This window comes from Urocampus carinirostris, chromosome 15, assembly GCF_059441175.1.
Source record: "Urocampus carinirostris isolate Australia breed hairy pipefish chromosome 15, RoL_Ucar_1.0, whole genome shotgun sequence".
In the NCBI taxonomy this organism is placed as follows: domain Eukaryota; kingdom Metazoa; phylum Chordata; class Actinopteri; order Syngnathiformes; family Syngnathidae; genus Urocampus; species Urocampus carinirostris.
This window is the reverse complement of record NC_142363.1, coordinates 35,370,739-35,394,216: the sequence shown is the minus strand read 5'-3', so window position 1 is coordinate 35,394,216 and position 23,478 is coordinate 35,370,739. Positions and strand designations below refer to the sequence as shown.

Sequence of the window (23,478 nt, the reverse complement as noted above, 5' to 3'; positions counted from 1 at the left end):
AATGGAAATAGTTACTTTCCCTGGTAACGAATTACTTTTACTAGAGAGTAATTCAGTTAGTAACTCAATTACTTTTTGGAAGAAGTAGTGAGTAAATATAATGTGCCCAACACTGGAAGTGATATACAGCACCAGTTATGAAAATGTAAAACTCAATAGATTAGAGATAGATATATGTCTAGATGTCTAGATAGATGTCTAGATAGATAGATGTCTAGATGTCTAGATGTCTAGATAGATAGATAGATAGATAGATAGATAGATAGATGTCTAGATAGATAGATAGATAGATAGATAGATAGATATAGATGTCTAGATAGATAGATGTCTAGATAGATGTCTAGATAGATAGATGTCTAGATAGATGTCTAGATAGATAGATGTCTAGATAGATGTCTAGATGTCTAGATAGATAGATGTCTAGATAGATGTCTAGATAGATAGATGTCTAGATAGATAGATGTCTAGATAGATGTCTAGATGTCTAGATAGATAGATGTCTAGATGGATGTCTAGATAGATAGATGTCTAGATAGATAGATGTCTAGATAGATGTCTAGATGTCTAGATAGATAGATGTCTAGATGGATGTCTAGATAGATAGATAGATAGATAGATAGATAGATAGATAGATAGATAGATAGATAGATAGATAGATAGATAGATAGATAGATAGATAGATAGATAGATAGATAGATAGATGTCTAGATGTCTAGAGATAGATGTCCAGATGGATAGATAGATAGATAGATTCAGTTAGTAACTCAATTACTTTTTGGAAGAAGTAGTGAGTAAATATAATGTGCCCAACACTGGAAGTGATATACAGCACCAGTTATGAAAATGTAAAACTCAATAGATTAGAGATAGATAGATGTCTAGATAGATAGATAGATAGATGTCTAGATAAAGATAGATGTTTAGATAGATAGAGATAAATGTCTAGATAGATAGATGTCTAGATAGATAGATGTCTAGATAGATGTCTAGATAGATAGATGTCTAGATAGATGGATGTCTAGATAGACAGATGTCTGGATAGATAGAGATAGATGTCTAGATAGATGTCTAGATAGATAGATGTCTAGATGTTTAGATAGATAGATGTCTAGATGGATAGATGTCTAGATAGATGTCTAGATAGATAGATGTCTAGATAGATGGATGTCTAGATAGATAGATGTCTAGATAGATAGATAGATAGATGTCTAGATAGATGTCTAGATAGATAGATGCCTAGATAGATGTCTAGATGTCTAGATAGATAGATAGATGTCTAGAGATAGATGTCCAGATGTCTAGATGGATAGATAGACAGATAGATAGATAGATGTCTAGATAGATGTCTAGATAGATAGATAGATAGATGTCTAGATGTCTAGAGATAGATGTCTAGATGGATAGATAGATAGATAGATGTCTAGATAGATGTCTAGATAGATAGATAGATATCTAGATGTCTAGACAGATAGATAGATATTTAGATGTCTAGACAGATAGATAGATATTTAGATGTCTAGACAGATAGATAGATATCTAGATGTCTAGATAGATAGATAGATAACTTTATTCATCCCCATAGGCAAATTCACACTTTCAGCAGTATCATTGTGTTGAAAATAAAATAATAATAAAATAAAAGAAATAGAATACATAAACACCCACTATAACGTGTTGATATAGAGTATTTAAATAGTGCTACATACAATACACACTGTAATAAGAATAGGGTAATATGCAAATGTGGGGGTGGGGTTAATGTGGGCTTTTACTCCCCCGGGTGGAGTTAAAGAGCCTCATGGCACGAGGAAGAAAGTATCTCCTCAGTCTGTCCGTGGAACAAGACTGTGACAGCAGTCTGTCGCTGAAGCTGTGATATAGTAATGTGTTCATAAAATCACATAAATGGCAGCCCCCTGGCCAAACTATGAAAACAATTTCGATTCATAGTCTGGGAAATACTAGATGCAGCTGCACTTCACACACTGTCCCTTGAAGATCGACCCCCAGGATTGTGTTTTAAGCGCTTTCCAAAGACCTCCTCCGTTGACCCGCATCGGAAAAGGCTTCAGGGAGGCCGAGCCGGACTGGGCCTCCCTTAAAAGGTTTCGAACAAAACGGGCGTGGGTCTCCTGCCCTCCCCTCGAATGAAAGCCACAGTATTTATAGAAGGGACCCCGGCGGAGACCCCGCCACCTCCGCCTGGTTTTCATCATGTCTACCCGCGATCGCTTCGACTGCCACTACTGCAAGGAATCCCTGCTGGGGAAGAAGTACATCCTGAAGGAGGAAACGCAGTACTGCACTAAGTGCTACGACAACCTCTTTGCTAATTCTTGCCAGAAATGCTCCAAGCCCATCGGCGCCAACTGCAAGGTAGGACGGTGAAATACTCCTTTCTCGCTTCATTCAGTAAATAAAAGGAAAATATTTCTTTCATATTTGTAAAATACCGCAAAGTAGGATGCACAAATGCTTTCCACTTGCTTATTTAAAGAAAAAAATATTTAGAAAAATTCTATAATATTTGTCAACTACTGCAAGGTAGGACGCTTCATTCAAAAAAATTGTATAAATACATGCAAAATATTTGTTAAATACCGCAAAGTAGGATGCACAAATGCTTTCCACTGTCAAACTCATTTGAACTCGGGGGCCACACGACAGAACAAACATTCTGTCGGGGGCCGGACGAGTAGATTAAAGAGAAAGAAAAAGAAGAATAAAAAAATAAGAGAAAGAGGGAGGGAAAAGGAGAGACGGCGGGACAAAGAAAGAAAAAGAGAGAGAGGGAGAGAGCGTGAGAAACAAAAGATAAAAAGTTGTGAGAGAGAAACATAAGATAAATAGTCGTGAGAGAGGGGGAAAAGGAAGGGAGCGGAAGAAAGAAATCCAAAGAGAAATAGAAAGACAGAAAGAGAAAAAAGAGAAAAGAAAGCGCGAAGGGTAGGAAGAGAGAAAGAGAAAAGAGAGAAAAGGAAAAAAGGAAGTTAAAGCAAAAGAGGTTAAACGACACAGAGAGAGAAACAAAGTAAGAGAAAAAGAGAGACACAGAGAGTGAAAGTGAAAGAGACAGAGTGGGATGAAAGGGGTGGAAAAGAGAGAGAGAGAGGGAGAGAGGGAGAGAGAGAGAGAGAGGAGACGGAGAAAGGGAAAGAGAGAACGAGAGAGAGAGTGAGAGATTTTTCTGACTATAAGGCACACCTAAAAACTGCCAATAGGCCAAAAATTTGAGTGTTTGTCTTATATACAGTCTAAATAAAATTGGAGATGCATACTGGCAAAATCCCATACTTGTGCGATCAATGATTAGAGAGAGAGAAAGAAATACAAGTACAGTGTCTTTGTTCGAGACACCTTTCTTTGGCAACATCAAGTTGACATATTTCAACCTGCAGCTTGTTTTTCTCTTGCGCTTCTCGTGTTGTCTCGCGGGCCAGATTCAATCCCTTAGTGGGCCTGATTTGGCCCACGGGCCGCCTCTTTGACACCTGTGTCCTAGAGAGTCTTTTGCTTATTTAGAGAAAAAAAAACATTAAAAAAAATCTATAGTATTTGTCAACTACAACAAGGTAGGACGCTCAAATACTTTCAAAGCACTCGCTTCATTCCAAGAAATATATAAATACGTGCAAAATATTTGTGAAATACTGCAGGGGAGAATGCACAAATGCTTTCCACTCACTAAAGCAGGGATCTCCAACCATTTTTAAGCTAAGCTGAACTACTTTTTGTTACTAATTAGCACAATTGCATTTCTAAAATAACAAATTATCATATTATTACTATGTTATAACCAGGTTTTTGAAAGTCGCAGGGGTGAGCAAACTACAGCCTGGGGGCCACACAGGCTTTGGAAGCCAGACATCAAAATGATAAAAATATCATGATTATATATATAAAATAGTAAATATAGTACTAGAATTGTGTTTTTTTTTTGGTGCCCATTTTTGCTTTGTGTGTCTACTACCAAAATACTACATCAGAAATACGATAAAATTACTATCTATCTATGTATCTACCCTGGTCATATCCCTCGAGAGGGGTGACCGACAGCAAGACTAAAATAAAAAAAAAAGGAAGTTTGTACAATTCTTTAGAAAGAGAATCCCCGAAATAAGTGGGGGCGGGGTACGTAGAATAACACGAGAAATCAAATTAAAAATAGAATTAAAAAACGATTTAAAATTGCTTTTAAAAGGTTTGATTGATTGATTGAGATGATAGATGTCTAGATAGATGTCTAGATATATGTTTAGATAGATAGATAGATAGATAGATAGATAGATAGATAGATAGATAGATAGATAGATAGATAGATAGATAGATAGATAGATAGATAGATGTTTAGATGTCTAGATAGATAGATGTCTAAATGTCTAGATAGTTAGCTAGATAGATAGATGTCTAGATAGATAGATGTCTAGATAGATATATAGATGTCTAAATGTCTAGATAGATAGATAGATAGATAGATAGATAGATAGATAGATAGATGTCTAAATGTCTAGATAGATAGATAGATAGATAGATAGATGTCTAGATAGATAGATGTCTAGATAGATAGATGTCTAGATGTGTAGATGTCTTGATAGATAGATGTCTAGATAGATAGATGTCTAGATGTTTAGATGTCTAGATAGATAGATGTCTAAATGTCTAGATAGTTAGCTAGATAGATAGATGTCTCGATAGATAGATGTCTAGATGTTTAGATAGATAGATGTCTAAATGTCTAGATAGTTAGCTAGATAGATGTCTAGATAGATAGATGTCTAGATGTTTAGATGTCTAGATAGATAGATGTCTAAATGTCTAGATAGTTAGCTAGATAGATAGATGTCTAGATGTTTAGATGTCTAGATAGATAGATGTCTAGATGTTTAGATAGATAGATGTCTAGATAGATAGATAGATGTCTAGATAGATAGATAGATAGATAGGTAGATAGATGTCTAGATAGGTAGATGTCTAGATAGATAGATAGATACATAGATGTCTAGATAGACAGATGTCTAGATGTCTAGATAGATAGAGATAGATAAATAGAGATAAAGAGATAGATAGATGTCTAAATAGATGTCTAGATGTCTAGATAGATAGATGTCTAGATAGATAGATGTCTAGATAGATGTCTAGATAGATGTCTAGATGTCTAGATAGATGTCTAGATAGATAGATGTCTAGATAGATAAATGTCTAGCTGGATAGATAAATGTCTAGATTGATAAATGTCTAGATAGATAGAGATAGATGTTTAGATGTCTAGATAGATAGAGATGTCTTAATAGATGTCTAGATAGATAGATGTCTAAATAAATAGATAGATGTCTAGATAGATGGAGATAGATAGATAGATGGATAGATAGAATACAAAAATACCCAATATAACATTTTGCTATAGAGTATTTAAATAGTGCTACGTAAAATACACACTGTAATAAAAATAGGGTAATATGCAAATGTGGGGGTGGGTTTTCATGTGGGCTTTTACTCCCCCGGGTGGAGTTCAAGAGACACAAGTCAATTTGAAGAATTTCTGCTGTCTTTGTTATATCCTTAAGAATCTGCCGATCGCACCTGCTAAAAAGTGATCCCACTTGTATTCACAGCCATTCACCCTTCGCAATCACTTGCCATATAGTGAGTTTCCATTCATTAAACATGAACTTGCCAAATAGTGATCCGAATGTTTTGACATCTCAAGAGTGTAAAACGAGCCTGCCCTATCACTTGCCAAATAGCGAGACGCTCCCTCGCTGCCCGGGACGGGTAATCCCGTCGTTTATGATTAGAAACCCGAACTCGTTGACAGGAGCTAAAAACAAAACGAGTGTTTTTGTTTCTCCTTGGTGTGACCGGACCAGGACTTGGCCTACAAGGACCGCCATTGGCACGAAGAATGCTTCAATTGCGCCAAGTGCAAAAGCTCCCTGGTGGAGAAAGCCTTCGCCGCCAAGGACGACGACATGTTGTGCACCGAATGCTACGCTAACGACTACTCCGCCAAGTGCGCTACCTGCAAGAAGACCGTTATGCCAGGTAGACACGCCCACATACGCGCCAAATCCTCTCCAAAACAAATAGTGGCGCCCATTGCGCACTGCTCGCACATTCTCAGCGCAGAAGAAAATCTAGCCGGCGCACAAAAATCAGGGCTTGAAATTGCTAATTAAGAAGCGACTCAAGTCAAAGTTACAGTGCATGAAGGTAAAAATACACGGGTTCCCCTGACGTTGTGTTCTAAATGCGGTACTTTGAAGTCGAGTCGAAGGAGAACAAAGTTGAGTAAAGTTAGTAGAGTTTGCCGGGGAACCGGCTTCTTCGGCTCGGCTCACTAAAAAGGAATTGGCTCTTTCGGGTCCTAAAACGGCTCTTCGGGTTGTTTTTGCTTCTTTAATCCCAACATGACCAAATATCATGTAAAATGATGCACAAAATAACTTAAAGGAAGGGGGGAATAAAACAAAAAAGAAAAAAAATACCAAAATGAAAAAGTAGTGAAAAGCTGAGACAAAAAGAAACAAAAGAGAAAAAAGAAGGAAAAATTTAGAAAAAAGCCAGAAAAAAAGAAAACAGAAGAAATGTAGGAAAAAAGTAAATAGAGAACAAAAAGAAAAAAGTAACAGCTCGGAAAAAATAAACACAATGAGATTTTTTTAAAAGAAATTTAAAAAAAAAGTAGAAAAAAAACACGGAAAAAAGAAGAAAAAGTTTGTGTTGCATTCAAATAATTTCCAATGAAATCAAGTGAATCTTGTAGCCAACATTGTACTTCCAGTAAAAAATGTGATTAAGTACAGTTCTGTATCTTACAACCGACTCAATAAGCCCCCCAAAATGTTAATATTATGCGACAAAATATATCAGGAAATAAAAAGAAATGGATATCTTGTGAAAGAATTGTAAGAACAAACGACGTTTGTAGGCCGTACAACCTTTGCAATAGTACATGAGTCAATTCATTCAAAAGAGAAAAATCATTTTTGCATTGCCGGAAACTCAGCTAAATGTCAAGTTTTGGACATGTTTGATAATGATTTAGTTGCCACGCTTGGGATTGCTGTTGCTCACTGTTGTTTCAAGCGCTGCTCACCGACTTTGTGTGAACGCTCAGACCCGTAAGGAAAATTAGAGGGACCTTTGGTGGCGCCTATTTCGAGCGCCAACGCTAGCGCTAACGCTAACGCCGAGCACTGGTTTTGCGTTTCAGGCTCCCGCAAAATGGAGTACAAGGGCCACAGCTGGCACGAGACCTGCTTCCTGTGCCACCGCTGCCAACAGCCTATCGGAACAAAGTCCTTCATCCCCAAAGACGACGGTTACTACTGCGTCGGTTGCTTCGAGAAGCAGTTTGCGTACCAGTGCTCCGCTTGCAAGAAGGTCAGCTCCGTTTCCATGGTTATCAAGTTTATGCTGCTCCTTTTAGGATCAGTGCGAGCTTCGGGTGCCATAGGGGATAAATACACAATAAAAAAGCGAAATTGTAACACCGACTTGCTAAGTTTTTACAAAGCACATGAGATTCTGAAGAAAGGGAGAGAAAGGCATAGTGGGGGGGAGTTCAACCGATAGCATAACAGCATTTTCATGACATCATGACCCAAACCAGTAGGAAACCAGGATCTTATATGACTTTGATCAACAGAAGATAAGCATCCAACAGACGTAACTTGCCATATGCAGTAACACCATAACATTTGTAAGTTTACGGCCACGCTCAATCATTTTTTGTTGATTATTTTTAAAAAGTAACTCACTATTTTACACAAACTTGCCCCATAAAAAATAAACTCACTTTTCACTCACTCAAGGTGTAGAAATACTGCTCACTTTTTTTCCTCGACAAATTCAGGCTATAAAAAATGTTCACGCTTTCTTAGACTATAAAATTATTATTTTTTTCACTAACTAGCACTAAAATTAAAGTAGCTCACTTCTTTTCACTAACTCGTGGTGTAAAAAATATTGTTCACTTTTTTCAAAAACTGTATAAAAAAGTTCTCACTATTTTTACTAATTTGTGCTATAAAACAGAAGTTTACCCATGTTTCAGAAAATAACTCACTAACTCAAACTAAAGAAAAGTAGCTCACTTCTTTTCACTAACTCATGGTGTAAAAAATATTGATCACTTTTTCAACAAACGCGTGCTATAAACAAGTAATTCAACCTTTCTCAGAATATAAAAATGTATTTTCCCACTAACTCACACTATAAAAAGTGGCTCACTTCTCAATAAGTCATAGTGTAAAAAATATTGTTCACTTTTTTCAAAAACCCTCCCTATAATTTTTTTTTCACTTTTCTAACAAACTCATGCTATAAAAAATAATTTACCCTTTCTCAGACTATAAAACTCACTAACTCACATTTTCTATAAGAAGTGCACTTCTTTTCACTAACTCATGGTGTAAAAATATTGGTCACCTTTTTCACAAACTCATGCTAAAAATAAGTGGTTCACCCTTTCACAGACTACAAAATGTATTTTTTTTTAAATTAACTCACACTATAAAAATGTAGCTCACTTTTTTTACTAACTCAATGTGTAAAAAATATTGTTCACTTTTTTTCAAAAACGCACCCTATAACAAACTCCTGCTATAAAACTGTAGTTTACCCTTGTTTCAAACTATAACTCACACTATTAAAAAGTAGCTCATTTATTTTCACTATCTCACAGTGTAAGCAAATTAGCTCACTTTTTTCACTAACTCATGCTTTAAACAAGTAGTTCAGCCTTTCTGCGACTGCAAAAATGCATTTTCTTTCCCACTAACTAGCACTAAAAAAGTAGCTCTCTTCTTTTCACTAACTCACAATGTAAACAACGTAGCTCACTTTTTTCACTAACTCATGCTTTAAACAAATAGTTCAGCCTTTCTCAGACAATAAAAATGAGGTTATTTTTCCACTAACTCGCACTATAAGAAAAATAATGCTCACTTTTATTCACAAACTCATGCTTTAAACAAGTAGTTCAGCAGCTCTCCGACATAAAAATGGCGTTTTTTTCACTAATTTGCACTAAAAAAGTAGCTCACTTCTTTTCACAAACTCACACTGTAAACACATTAGCTCACTTTTTTCACTAACTCATGCTTTAAACATGTAGTTCAGCCTTTCTCAGACTACAAAAAATAAGTGTTTTTCACTAACTCGCACGAAAAAAGTAGCTCACTTCTTTTCACTAACTCACACTGTAAACAAAGTAGCTCACTTATTTTCACTAACTCATGCTTCAAACAAGTAGTTCAGCCTTTCTCCTACTACAAAAATGAAGTGTTTTCCACCAACTCGCACTAAAAAAGTAGCTCACTTTTTCCACTAACTCATGCTTTAAACAAGTAGTTCAGCAGCTCTCCGACATAAAAATGGCGTTTTTTTCTCTAATTTGCACTAAAAAAGTAGCTCACTTCTTTTCACAAACTCACACTGTAAACACATTAGCTCACTTTTTTCACTAACTCATGCTTTAAACATGTAGTTCAGCCTTTCTCAGACTACAAAAAATAAGTGTTTTTCACTAACTCGCACGAAAAAAGTAGCTCACTTCTTTTCACTAACTCACACTGTAAACAAAGTAGCTCACTTATTTTCACTAACTCATGCTTCAAACAAGTAGTTCAGCCTTTCTCCTACTACAAAAATGAAGTGTTTTCCACCAACTCGCACTAAAAAAGTAGCTCACTTTTTCCACTAACTCATGCTTTAAACAAGTAGTTCAGCCTTTCTCCGACTACAAAAAAGGAAGTGTTTTCCACTAACTCGCACTAAAAAAGTAGCTCACTTCTTTTCACAAACTCACACTGTAAACAGAATAGCTCGCTTTTTTCACTAACTCATGCTTTAAACAAGTAGTTCAGCCTCTCTCTGACAATAAAAATGGCGTTTTTTCACTAACTCACACTAAAAAAGTAACTCACCTCTTTTCACTCACTCACTGTCAACAAAGTAGCTCACTTCTTTTCACTAACTCATGGTTTAAACAAGTAGTTCAGCCTTTCTCAGACTATTTTTTCCACTAACTCACACTATAGTATATATGGCTCACTTTTTTTCACTAACTCATGCTTTAAAAAAGTAGTTCAGCCTCTCTCTGACAAGAAAAATGGCGTTTTTTTCACTAACTCACACTAAAAAAGTAACTCACTTCTTTTCACTAACTCACACTGTAAACAAAGTAGCTCACTTATTTTCACTAACTCATGGTTTAAACAAGTAGTTCAGCCTTTCTCAGACTATTTTCTCCACTAACTCACGCAATAAAAATATATGGCTCACTTTTTTTCACTAACTCACACTGTAAACAAAGTAACTCACTTTTTTCACTAACTCATGCTTTAAACAAGCAGTTCACCCTTTCTCAGACTACAAAAATGAGTTTTTTTCCACCAACTCGCACTATAATAAATATTGCTCATTTTTTTTCACAAACTCACACTGTAAGCTAAGTAGCTCACTTCTTCTCACTAACTCACACTGTAAACAATCTAGCTCACTTTTTTCACTAACGCATGCTTTAAACAAGTAGTTCAGCCTTTCTCAGACTATTTTCTCCACTAACTCACACTATAAAAAATATTGCTCACTTTTTTTCACAAACTCACACTTTGAACAAGTAGTTCACCCTCAAATCTTATCAAAATGTACTGTTTTTTCCGCCACTAGGTGGCGCTAGCAAAAAAGTAGCCGACTCTGCTGTCTTTTCAGTCCATCACCACGGGCGGCGTGACGTACCAGGACAAGCCGTGGCACCGCGAGTGCTTCCTGTGTATCGGCTGCAGGAAGCAACTATCGGGCCAGCGCTTCACCACGCGCGAAAACTTCCCATACTGCCTGGAATGCTTCGGCGAGCTCTACGCCAAAAAGTGTGTGGGCTGCACCATGCCCATCACAAGTGAGTGAGAACCGTCTCCCACTCAAAGTGGACACCTCATATGCAGTATATCAGGGGTGGCGAACTCATTAAACTCGCTCTCTTTCTCTCCCTTTCTCTCTCTCTCTTTCTCTCTTTCTCTATCTTGCTCTATTTTTTCTCCTTTGTTTTTACTCTCTTTCTTCCTCTTTTTCTTTCTTGATCCGTCATTCTTTCTCCCTCGGTCTCCCTTTCTCTTTCTGTCTTTTTCTCATTCTCTTTTTTCCCCTAATTTTATCTGTTGTTCTCCCTTTCTCTCTCCCTTTATCTCTCTCTTTCTGTCTCTTTCTTTTCTATGTTGCTCTCGTTCTTTCACTGCCCTTTCACTGTTCTATCACGATAAAACAAACATCCTCTCGAGGGCCGGACGAGGAGATTAGAGAGAAAGAAGAGGGAGAGAAAAAGAGAAAGGGCGGAACAAAGAAAGAGAGGAAGAGAGAGAGTGATGAGAGACAGAAAGAGAGCGAGGGAACAGGAGAAACAAAAGAGCTAAAAAGAGAAATAGAGAAAGAAAGAAAGAAATCCAAAGAGAAGTAGAAAGAGAGAAGGGGGGAAAGAGAGAAGGGGAAAGTGGGAGAAAGGAGAGAAAAGGAAAAAAGGAAGAGGGAGCAAAAGAAGGTAAAAAGCCAGATAGAGAAAGAGGAACAGAGAGAGAGAGAGAGAGAGAGTGAGAGAGAGAAATACAAGTACAGCGGCTTTGTGAGAGGCACCTGGCTTTGGCAACATCAAATAGACAGATTTCAACCTGCAGCTCGTTTTTCTCTTGCACTTCTTTCAGCGTTGTCTCGCGGGCCGAATTCAATCCCTTACCGGGCCTGATCTGGCCTGTGTGCCGCCTGTTTGACACCCCTGCAGTATATAGGTTTAGTGTTTAATTATGCATTATCCATCCATCCATTATCTGCACCGCTTATCCCCAGTAGGGTCGCGGGGGTGCTGGAGCCCATTAATTACACATGATTCAAAACTTCAAAACAAAAAAAGCAAGGGTCTACCTAGGGCAACTATTTGAAGTCAGGGGCCACGTTGGCTTCAAAAATGGGGCCGAGGGGCCCATCCTGGAGATCAATTATTATTATGAATATCTAAATGACTTTCATCAGGTTGGTTTTGATACTTTCACAATTAAAGCATAAGAATATCTTAGCTGCCCATTTTTAAGCACTTCATTTGATATTCAGTTTTGTAGTATTACTGCAAGTTATTTTTGTAGTCATTTTGTAGTATTTCTTCAGACAGATTTTTGTTGTCATTCTTTAATATTTTTGTAGCGTTACTGTAGTTTTCTTTTTGGAGTATTTCTGAAGTCGTGTTTTTGTGGTATTTCTATAAAAGTACAGTATTTTAGTAGTATTTCTGCAGTATTTTTGTAGTATTATTCTAGTAGTATTTTTAGAGTAGAATTTTGTAGTATTACTGCAAGTTATTTTGTAGTAATTTGTAGTATTTTTATAATAGAATTTTGTAGTATTACTGCAAGTTATTTTTGTAGTCATTTTGTAGTATTTCTTCAGACAGATTTTTGTTGTCATTCTTTAATATTTTTGTAGCGTTACTGTAGTTTTATTTTTGGAGTATTTCTGAAGTCGTGTTTTTGTGGTATTTCTATAAAAGTACAGTATTTTAGTAGTATTTCTGCAGTATTTTTGTAGTATTATTTTAGTAGTATTTTTATAGTAGAATTTTGTAGTATTATTGCAAGTTCTTTTTGTAGTAATTTTGAAGTATTTTTATAGTATAATTTTGTAGTATTACTGCAAGTTCTTTTTGTAGTGATTTTGTAGTATTTCTTCAGACGGATTTTTGTTGTCATTCTTTAATATTTTTGTAGTGTTACTGTAGTTTTATTTTTGAAGTATTTCTGAAGTAGTGTTTTTGTAGCATTTCTATAAAAGTACAGTATGTTGGTAATATTTTTGTAGTATTATTTTGGTTTCTTTTTGTAGTATCTCTAAAGTAGTGTTTTGTGGTATTTCTATAAAAGTACAGTATTTTAGTAGTATTTATGCAGTATTTTTGTAATATTATTTTAGTAGTATTTTTATAGTATCTCTGAAGTAGTGTTTTGGTGATGTTTCTATAAAAGTACAGTATTTTAGTAGTATTTCTGCAGTATTTTTGTAGTATTTTTAGTTTATTTTTGTAGTATCTCTGAAGTAGTGTTTTTGTGATATTTCCGTAAAAGTACAGTGTTTTAGTAGTATTTCTGCAGTATTTTTGTAGTATTATTTTAGTAGTATTTTTATAGTAGAATTTTGTTATATTTCTTAGATGTATTTTTTGCAGTATTTCGGTCACAATACTTCTACAGTATTTTTTCTGCAGTCCGAATTTTTTCGTAGTTCTATAGTGTTTTGGAAGTATTACTGTAGTTTAATTTTTGTCGTATTTTCTTGTGTATATATGCAGTAGTATTTTGTTGTAGTTCTGTAATACTATTCTGTGGTATTTTTGTCGTATTTTTGTTGTACTGGTGTAATGTTTTCATAGAAGACTTTTTCTTGTACATTTGTAGTATTTTGTATTCATTTTCGTCCCCTAAAAGTGAAGCAAGGCAAACATTTTGGGTCGGAACGTGTCATATTATTGTAGTATTTCTGCAGTAGTATCTTTGTGGTATTTCCATTGCAGAATGTATGGAATATTTCTGTAGTATTATTATTGTTTTATTTTGAAGTACTTTTTTAGTAGAATCTTGTTGAATTTCTTAGTTGTATTTGTCCACTATTTCTATCGAAATACTTCTGTAGTAGTATTTTTGCATTTAGATTTTTGTTGAAGTTCTACTGTAATTTTATTTATGTAGTATTTTTGGTGTATTTCTGTAGTATTTTTTGCAGTATTACCAGTGTACAATTTTTGTTTTACTGTATATCTGTGGTAGTTGTATTTTGTATTCATTTTAGTCCCTTAAAGGTGAAGCATCTTTGTGGTATTTCCATAGCAGAATTTATGGAATATTTTTGTAGTATTATTATTGTTTTATTTTGTAGTACTTTATTAGTAGAATTCTGTTGAATTTCTTAGTTGTATTTTTGCAGTATTTCTATCGAAATATTTCTGTTGAAGTATTTTTGCATTCTGATTTTTGTTGTAGTTCTATGGTAATACTGTAATTTTATTAATGTAGTTTTTTTTGTTGTATTTCTGCAGGATTTTTTGCAGTATTTCCAGTGTAACTTTTGTTGTTGTACTGTATATCAGTAGTAGTTGTATTTGGTATTCATTTTAGTCCCTTAAAAGTGAAGCATCTTTGTGGTATTTCCATAGCAGAATTTATGGAATATTTTTGTAGTATTATTATTGTTTTATTTTGGAGTACTTTTGAGTAGAATTATGTTGAATTTCTTGTATTTTTGCAGTATTTCTCCCTTAAAAGTGAAGCAAAGCAAATCAGTTTTGGACTTAAATTTTGTGTTTTTTACAATCTCTTTCAACCAATTTTGAAAAGATTAGACATACTTCTTGCAGTGACTGCTTCATTTTCGTTGTTTCTTTTGTGAACAGAAAACTAACAGATCCAAAATGGATATTTTAAAAGAGTTCAAGCATTTAATAGTGCTGTATTTATTTCGTTTTTGATACTCTTTCCTAAAATGCAACTTTTGTGGAGGGCAGGTGGTCAAGCACCACCTTGCGTCCATTTGTGCACGACACCGGAAAGCAAATCATTGTTGGACTGAAATGTAATGTCTCTCTCTCTTTCTCTCTCTATTTTTTCGCCATTAGGTCTGGCGGGGGCCAAGTACGTGTCCTTCGAGGAGCGTCAGTGGCACAGCGAGTGCTTCACTTGCGGGCAGTGCGCCGTTTCCCTGGTCGGCAGGGGTTTCCTCACCCAGCGCGACAACATCCTTTGCACCGATTGCGGGCGTGAAAAGTGAACCCACCCCCTGCGACCGCTCGTGTTTACAGTGTCTTGAAATATTTTTGGTCACATTTTAGATGCTCAGGAAAGGTATTTTTTTTTCCCCCGTTCCTCTGACTTGTCTTATTTAGCTAGTGCTGCATTATTGAGGGAATCATTTCAAAATAAAATGAATTAATGACACTGAGATTGAAGGGAGTGGTCAAAGTTGGTGAAATAAAGGGAAGAAATGTGAATATTGTTCTATTTTTGTCATCTTTATTTGTGTTCCTGCCTTTTTTTATTGTTAATGTTTTACTCATTTATTTATCTCTTTATTTTGAAGGTTGTTTTTTTTTTTTAATTGCTGTTCCGCCCTCTCCTGTAAATAGAGCTTCACTGCGGATCTTTTCAAAGTGCCCAATAATTTTGATCATATTTATTCTATTATTATTATTTTCTTTCCATTTTTGACTATGTTTTGTTTATCTTGTTTTATTTTGTAAAACAAAACACTCTATTGGACTATTATTCTTTATTTAATGATTTTTACTAAAGTAAGAAAAATATTTCTTAAAATTATTCATGAAATGGTAATAAATATTATAATGAATAAAAATAGAAGAAACTATTTTTTAAATACATGAATTGAGAAAAGTAATTCAAATGCAATACTAATATAAAATTAATATATCATATGATGGATAAAAAACTTTAAATTGAAAATAAATACTCATTTTGACAAAATTATAAAAATTAATTAATATACGAAAAATCATTAATTAAAAAAAATAAGAAAAATAATTCTTAAGAATAGGGCAGCACGGCGGCGCAGTGGTTAGCGCGTGTGCGGCACAGTTCATGTCATGGGAACCTGTCGTGGGTTCAAATCCAGCTCCAGACTTCCTGTGCGGAGTTTGTATGTTCTCCCCGTGCTTGCGTGGGTTTCCTCCGGGCACTCCGGTTTCCTCCCACATTCCAAAAACATGCATTTCAGGTGAATTGGCCGGTCCGAATTGTCCCTAGGTGTGAATAAGCGAGTGAGTTGTCTGTCCCCGTGTCCCCTGCGATTGGCTGGCAACCAGTTCAGGGTGTCCCCTGCCCACTGCCTGATGATTGCTGGGATGGGCTCCAGCACCCCCGCGACCCTACTGAGGATAAGCGGTACGGCTAACGAGATGAGATTTTTAAGAATACTCTAGATAGATGGATAGATGTCTAGATAGATCTCTAGATGTCTAGATAGATCTCTAGAAAGATGTTTAGATAGAGATAGAGAGATAGATAGATGTCTAGATAGCTGTCTAGATAGATAGATGTCTAGAGAGATAGATATCAAGATGTCTAGATAAATGTCTAGATAGAGAGATGGATAGCTGTCTAGATAGGTGTCTAGATAGATAGATGTCTAGATAAATGGATAGATGTCTAGATAGATGTCTAGATAGATAGATAGATAGATAGATAGATAGATAGATAGATAGTTAGATAGAATGATAGATACTTTATTCATCCCCGTAGTGAAATTCACACTTCCAGCAGTATCCTTGAGTTGAAAAATAGAATAAGAAAATAAAAGATATAGAATACAAAATTACCCAATATAACGTTTTGATATAGAGTTTTTAAAGAGTGCTACGCAAAATACACAATGTAATAAAAATAAGGTAATATGCAAATGTGGGGTGGGGTTTTACTCCCCCGGGTGGAGTTAAAGAGCCTCATGGCATGAGGAAGAAATTATCTCCTCAGTGGAAAGTGAGAATAGAATAGAATAGAATATGCCTTTATTGTCATGATGAAATAGAAATAGAGAATTAAGAGAGAGATATAGAATAAAGCTGTGGATGATAGAATACAGATTATAGCTGTAGATGACAAGTTATAGGTATGCAAATACTTGTAGGTGGAGAAATCTGTATTTTTTTGATGCTGTTACAGGTGTCTTCAAAAACCAAGTCTTTTTTTTATGTCTTTATTTGTTTTTCTGTCAATTTATTTCCTGTGTTTTCTGTTTAAGCTTTTCTTTTTACTACTTTCTTTTTTCCTATTTTCCTGTTTTACTTGTTTTCTTTTGCTTTTTTTATTCCCTTCGTCCCTTTTCTTTTCATTTTTTCCCCTTTTTTTCATTTTCTCTCCATTTATTTTGTCTTCCCCCACCCTGTTTTTCTCTGCTTTTTACGTGTCTTTCCTTTCCTTTTCCTTTTATTCTCTATTTTTTGTCTTTTTTCTTTTTCCATTTCAATTTTCCTTTAGTTTTCTCTTTCATTTATTCTTTTGCTTGTTTTTTTCGCTTTTAACCTATTTCTTCCCTTTTTGTTTTCCTTATTTGTCGTTGCTTTTTTCTATTTTGTCTATATTTCTTCACAAAGGGCTGGGCAAAAAAAATTGAAAAGAAAAATGGTCACTTTGAGTCTCCGTAGTTTGTGTTCTTCCTTTGGAGCATCCGTTTTTGTTTGCACTTCACAAAAAAAGCGTCAGATAATACTCACTGTCCCTTTAATGTAAGCGCAGCACCATCTTTTTAATTTTATTGTGTTCCAATAACAATAAATTCTATTCTATTCTTTGTCCATCCACATACCTGAAGCCTGGGTTGAAAGAGTGGGTAGATGGCGCCCTCTTGTGGCCATTTATTTCCTAACAGTTTACTCAAGGCCCAAGAAATCTCGAGGCACACTACTCCTAGAAAAGGTTTTGAAACATATTTTTAATGCATTAAAAAAATTAAAGTTATATTACATATAATATGAAGGTATTCAATTTCAATTTTCTAATAAATTTTAGATTTTCTTTTGATTTACAAGAAATGCAGTAAGTTGCAAATATAATACAAATTAAAAATAAACAATAATAGTTGTAATTTAGTAAAACATGTGATGCAAATTATTTTAATATGTTTAAAAATAGTTTTAAATATAAGTTATATTATACTCCATTTTAATTTTTACTTGATCCATTATTATTTATTCTGATTTCTATCAACATTGTCATAAAAGAGAAAAAAGAAAAGAGAAAAGAGAAAGAAAGAGAATGATAAAAGAGTGAGGGATTGAGAGAGAGAGAGAGAGAGAAAACAGAAAGGAGAAGGAAATATAAAATGTAAGAGAAAGAGAAAGATAATGAGAGAATGAGTGACAAAGAGAGAAAGGGAGACACAGAAAAGACAAGGAAAAGAAAGAAAAAGAGAAAAATAGAGCGGGAGAAAGGAAAAGAGAGAGAAAGATAGATATAAAGGAGAGTGAGAAAAAGAAACAGAAGGAGAGAAAGAAAAATAAGATTAAAGCAAAAGAAAGGACAAGAGAGTGAGAGAGAGAGAGAGAGCAAGCGAATGAGATAAAGAAGAAGCTAAAGAAAAATAAACAGAAGGAGGGAAAGAAAAATAAAATTTCAGAGAAAGAGAAAAGGTGAATGAGAGAGAGAAAGAGAGAGAGACAGAGATAAAGAGAGAGAGAGAATGGCATAAAGAGAAAGAGAAAAAAAAGAGAAGGGGAGTGAAAGAAAGAGCGAAAGATAGAAAAGAGAGAGACAGAAAGAGAGAAAGGGAGAGAGAGAAGGGAGAACAAGAGATAAAATTAGGGGGAAAAGAGAATAAAAAAAAATAATTAAAGAGAAAGGGAGACGGAGGGAGAAAGAATAATGGATTGCAAAAGAAAAAGAGGAAGAGAGAGAGAGAGAGAGAGAGAGAGAGAGAATAAAAACAAGGGAGAAAAAATAGAGCAAGATAGAGAGAGAGAGAGGGAGAGAGAGCAAAATAGAGAGTGAGATAGAGAGTTGGAGAAAGAAATAGAAAGAGTGTAAGAGAGAGACAATGAGAAGAAAAAGAAAGAAGGACAGAAAAAAATAGGAGAAAAAGAGAGACCGAAAAACACCGAAAGCGAGAGAACGTAAAAAAAGAGAAACATCAGAAAGAAGAAGAGAATAAAAGAAAGTGAGAAAGTGAAAGAAAGAAAGAAAAAAGAAAAGAAGGAAAGATAGAAAGAAAGAAAGAAAAAAAAAAGAACAGAAGGAAAATGCGAGTGCCCTCTACTGTGATGATGGGTGATTGAGCTTCATTTTCGGAAACAAAGTGCTGACTTTGCACAATTCCAAATGAGCCTCCCTGTCCAAAACATGTCATCGTCTCCTCCTTTTCGCTCCCTAAATGCAAATTATCGGACGCCGTGGAGAAAGACCAAACGGACCCCTGGGACCAAAATGGCCGCCGCCTTTGAAAATTGCCTCCGGTCTTCAATTTGACACATTGCGGGACCTTTAATTGCCGCGTGCGGTCTGTCCTTGACGTCCGGGCGGAAAAACTTGATCGATAGAAAATGCAAGGCTAGCTCTTTAAATGAATGAAAGCGAGAGAAAGGGAGAGTAAGGGAGAGAGAGGGAGAGAGAGAGAGAGAGAAAAAGAGACAAAAGAGAGAAAGGAAGAGAGGTAGGAAAACAGAGAAAGAGAAAAAAAGAGGGTCAGAAAGACAAGAGAGAGATAGAGAGAGAAAAAGAGACAAAGAGAAAGAGAAAGAAAAAGAGGAAGGAAAACAGAGAAAGAGAAAAAAGAGGGCCAGAAAGACAAGAGAGGGAGAGAGAGAGAGAGAAAAGAGACAAAGGGGAAGGAAAACAGAGAAAGAGAAAAAAGAGGGTCATAAAAACAAGATAGAGAGAGAAGAGAGAGAAAAGAGACAAAGGGAAAGAGAGAAAAATAAACAGAGGAAGGAAAACAGAGAAAGAGAAAAAAGAGGGTCATAAAAACAAGATAGAGAGAGAAGAGAGAGAAAAGAGACAAAGAGAAAGAGAGAAAAATAAACAGAGGAAGGAAAACAGAGAAAGCGAAAAAAAGAGGGTCAGAAAGACAAGATATATATATATATAGAGAGAGAGAGAGAAGAGAGAAAAAAGAGACAAAGAGAAAGAGAGAAAGAAAAAGAGGAAGGAAAACAGAGAGAGCAAAAAGAGGGTCAAAAAGACAAGAGAGAGAGAGAGAGAGAGAGAATGGGAGAGAGGAGAAAGAGCAAAAGGGAGAAAGAAATAGGTAGAAAAGAAAGAAAGAGAGAAAAAGCCTAAATCTTAGGTTCAAACTCCAACCCTTGCCCCAACCTCATTTTGCTTCAACTCTAGCCCTAACCCCTAATCCTAACCTTAACCCTAAACCTTAACCCCTAACCGTAGAATCTGTTTGAAACCCTAACTTGCAAACCAAACCCTAGCTGTAATCTTAGCCCTAACCCTATTTCAGTTTATGACTCTAATTGTAGTCCTAACCATAAATCTACACCTAACCCTAGCTCTAACCCTATTTCAGAAACCCTAAGTTCAATTGAATACCCTAATAAGGAACCTTAGTATCCAACCCTAGCTCCAATCCTATTTTGAAATCCCAAAACCCTTACTTAAAGACCAGAAACCCTAGCTCTTAACCCTGGCCCAACACCCAACCTACAACAATTTCAAGCATTTACAAACCTTGAAAAAACAACATTGAAAATTCAAGCGTTTGCAATACATTTCAAGCCCCTATGAGAACCCTGTGATTCGAAAGAAGTTCTACTTTACTGGATTTCCAGACGGTCCCTTGAACGCGTCACACCCTGACATTCAAAATAAGCTCTTGTGTGTTTTTCTAAATTTAATGTCCGTCTCGACTGTGGGGGGAAACTGTTGACTCCAAGTATTTGTACATATAAAAATTATACATATGTACATGATGTAAATAGTCACAAAATATTTTTAAACCGTTTGATGTTTGTTTGGGAAGCAGGCTGATATTTTTGTCAGTTTTTTAGCCAAGAAAAAAAAAAAACTTACAAGAGTTAGCGTCTGCTGTTAGCGTAGCATCTCAAGCTAACTAAGAACATTAAGGTACACAGATTTATTTATATGACAAAATTAATCTTCATTTCCCTCGAAATTTATGTCAATTAAGTCAATTATTTATCTCTAACAAACAATTATAACTGTTCTAACTTGTAACTTATTCTTAGGGAAAATATATTGACGTTTAACCCTAATATGTCTTTACAGTTTTTCTTCAACCACAAGCTAACTAGCTAGCTAGCTAGAAGCTAGCGATTAACATTGAGGTATTGCATATAGTATTCAGAGCTATTCAAATGACGAAAATTAGCTTTGTTTTTCTAGAAATTAAAGGAAATAAAGTAAATTATTCATACGTCCAAAACAATTACATTTTTTTAACAAAAGACGTCTTATTCTCAGTAAAATATAATGAAAAACCATCAAACCCCGAAAAGTTTTTACTGGATAGTGAATTTATATGCTATTTTATACACTGTTACGTGAAGTCAAATGTACTTGTTCTAAAATCTGACTTCAGTGTTTGAGGGCAAACTCTGAGAGAAGGGTTTATGACTACTTAGCGACACCGATCATTTAACGACGCCACTTAATTTCGTTGGAAAAGTATTCACGGCGTCATAAGCTGCTAAAATTTTAGCGCGCCGCATTTGAAAACAACCTTAGCAAGAAGCATATTCCCATTGAGGACACAATGCTATATTAGCATCTCAAAAATTGTTTGACAATTGTTTGGAAAATGCTAACTATGTTCTACTTGTGGTCACATGCTAATAAGCAATTCAGTACCAGCAAAAACGTAGAACGCTACATTTAGCTTTAGCATCCTGAAGGATTTTATACATTAGACTATAAGGGATTTTATACGATTGAATACAAGTTACATTTATTGAGTGCAATGAAATGGGCTTCAGGTCACGCTGTTCCAAATGCAAAATATTTTGACTAGGGAATTTTGATAACAGGACTCTGACGCAGGACGGCAGGCATCGTTTTGATAAACGCTCTGCTGTTTTGAGTTTTTCCAGACATTGAGGCGAGGAAGTGGACCCCACGTGGGGGCTTTCCTGGCACGCCCATGGGAAGCTTGCGTAAAAAATGTGGGCCGAGAGAAGGAAGCAGAAGATCGAGAGAGGAGGCTTGACAGAGACTCGAGAGACACTGATTCGGCTAATTCGATGGAGTTAACTTAGTTAAATGGTTGCGCTCATTGTTGGGTGAATGTAGGTTGTGTTTGGTTAATGGAGTCAGATAACTAATTCGAACAATTTGGTAAACGGTACATTTTAATATTTAATTCCTAACAATCCCAACAAATGATGGTTATACTTGTTTATTGCCAATAGGAGCTAAATGCTAAGACGTTTTGTCAGCTAACCCTAGCATATTATGTAGCAACTAAGTAAAGACCTAATCAAACGGCTAGGTCGTTAGCAGAGCAAACCTTTTAACTTGAGACTGTTGCTACTTGGGGGTCTCCAACATTTACTTCTTAGTACAGACTACCTAGCAAAAACTATTTGTATGTGTAAAGCTACATTTAGCATTAGCATCACGAAAAATGTTGGTTACAGGGGGTTATCGTGAATAGAAGCTAAAATGCTAAGAAAACAGTTTTGTCACCCTATGCTAGCAACCAGCTAAGAATTTTATCGAACGGCTATGTTATTAGCAGAGTAGACGTTCCGTTTTTAGCTAGCTGCTACTTGCGGTCTCAAACATTAGCATCTCGCTGGCTCGTCGCTTTTCGCAGACGGTTATTTTGCAGTCTCACGCGAGCGGCTAATGTATTTTTACGCTAGTGTCACTCCTCCAAAATATCCATTATGACAGTGAAAAATGTTTGAAGATGACTACATGTATAGCGCGAGCAGCGGGGGGTTGCGTTTTGTGGTCCGGGCCCCTCGGCGCCCCACAAAAATGTCCCCTCGGGAGTCGAAACCGACTTCAAAAACCAAATTTATAAAAAGGACGTTTCAACGTGGGTTCTCAGGCTATACTGTCCGTGCGGTATCTATAGAATATGTTGTGGCAAAGGGCTAGCGCTAACTTGCTATTAGTGACGCTCTTCTTGTTTCCTGATACCAAAAAAAAAAAAGCGTAGCTTGAGGTCATCAGTTAGCTCGCCAGTCGCTATTGCGAAGAGGCTAGCAGATAAAAGAGAGAAAGATCGTCAGTTAGCCCGCTACACGCTAGTTGCTAGTCAGACAAAGTAGAAGATAAAAGGTGCAAAGAATGTCAGCTAGCCCGCTAGCAAGCAGATAAAACGCGGAAAGACTGTCAGTTAGCTTGCCAGTTCAAAAATCTAGCAGATAAAAGTGAGAAAGATGGTCAGTTAGCCCGCTACACGCTAGTTGCTAGTCAGAGAAAATGGAAGATCAAAGGTGTTAAGATCGTCAGTTAGCCCGCTAGTCCGCTAGCAAGCAGAAAAAAACGTGGAAAGACTGTCAGTTAGCTTGCTAATTCAAAAAGCTAGCAGATAAAAGGGAGAAAAATCGTCAGTAAGCTCGCAACATGCTAGTTGCTAGTCAGAGAAAGTAGAAGATAAAAGTTGCAAAGATCGTCAGTTAGCTTGCTAGTTCAAAAAGCTAGCAGATACGAGTGAGAAAGATTGTCAGTTAGCTCGCTACACTCTAGTTGCTAGTCAGAGAAAGTAGAAGATCAAGGTGTAAATATCGTCAGTTAGCCCGCTAGCAAGCAGATAAAACGTGAAAAGACTGTCAGTTAGCTTGCTCGTTCAAAAAGCTAGCAGATAAAAGTGAGAAAGATGGTCAGTTAGCCCGCTACATGCTAGTTGCTAGTCAGAGAAAGTAGAAGATCAAAGTTGCAAAGATCATCAGTTAGCCCGCTAGCAAGCAGATAAAACGTGAAAAGACTGTCAGTTAACTTGCCAGTTCAAAAAGCTAGCAGATAA

The 23,478-nt window shown here is 36.0% G+C and overlaps 1 protein-coding gene and 1 long non-coding RNA gene across 2 annotated transcripts in view; one reads left to right on the top strand and one right to left on the bottom strand.

Annotated features, from left to right (window-relative positions):
- LOC148352234 (uncharacterized) overlaps positions 1-23,478 on the bottom strand; it is a 130,924-nt gene that overhangs the window by 45,234 nt on the left and 62,212 nt on the right. The window lies entirely within an intron of this gene.
- Positions 2,184-15,002, top strand: LOC148352236 (four and a half LIM domains protein 2-like). The gene is made up of 5 exons (XM_088353828.1): positions 2,184-2,376; positions 5,868-6,042; positions 7,214-7,383; positions 10,717-10,903; positions 14,651-15,002. The coding sequence occupies exons 1-5, from the start codon at positions 2,215-2,217 to the stop codon at positions 14,800-14,802; spliced, it is 846 nt and encodes a 281-aa protein (XP_088209954.1). The 5' UTR covers positions 2,184-2,214; the 3' UTR covers positions 14,803-15,002.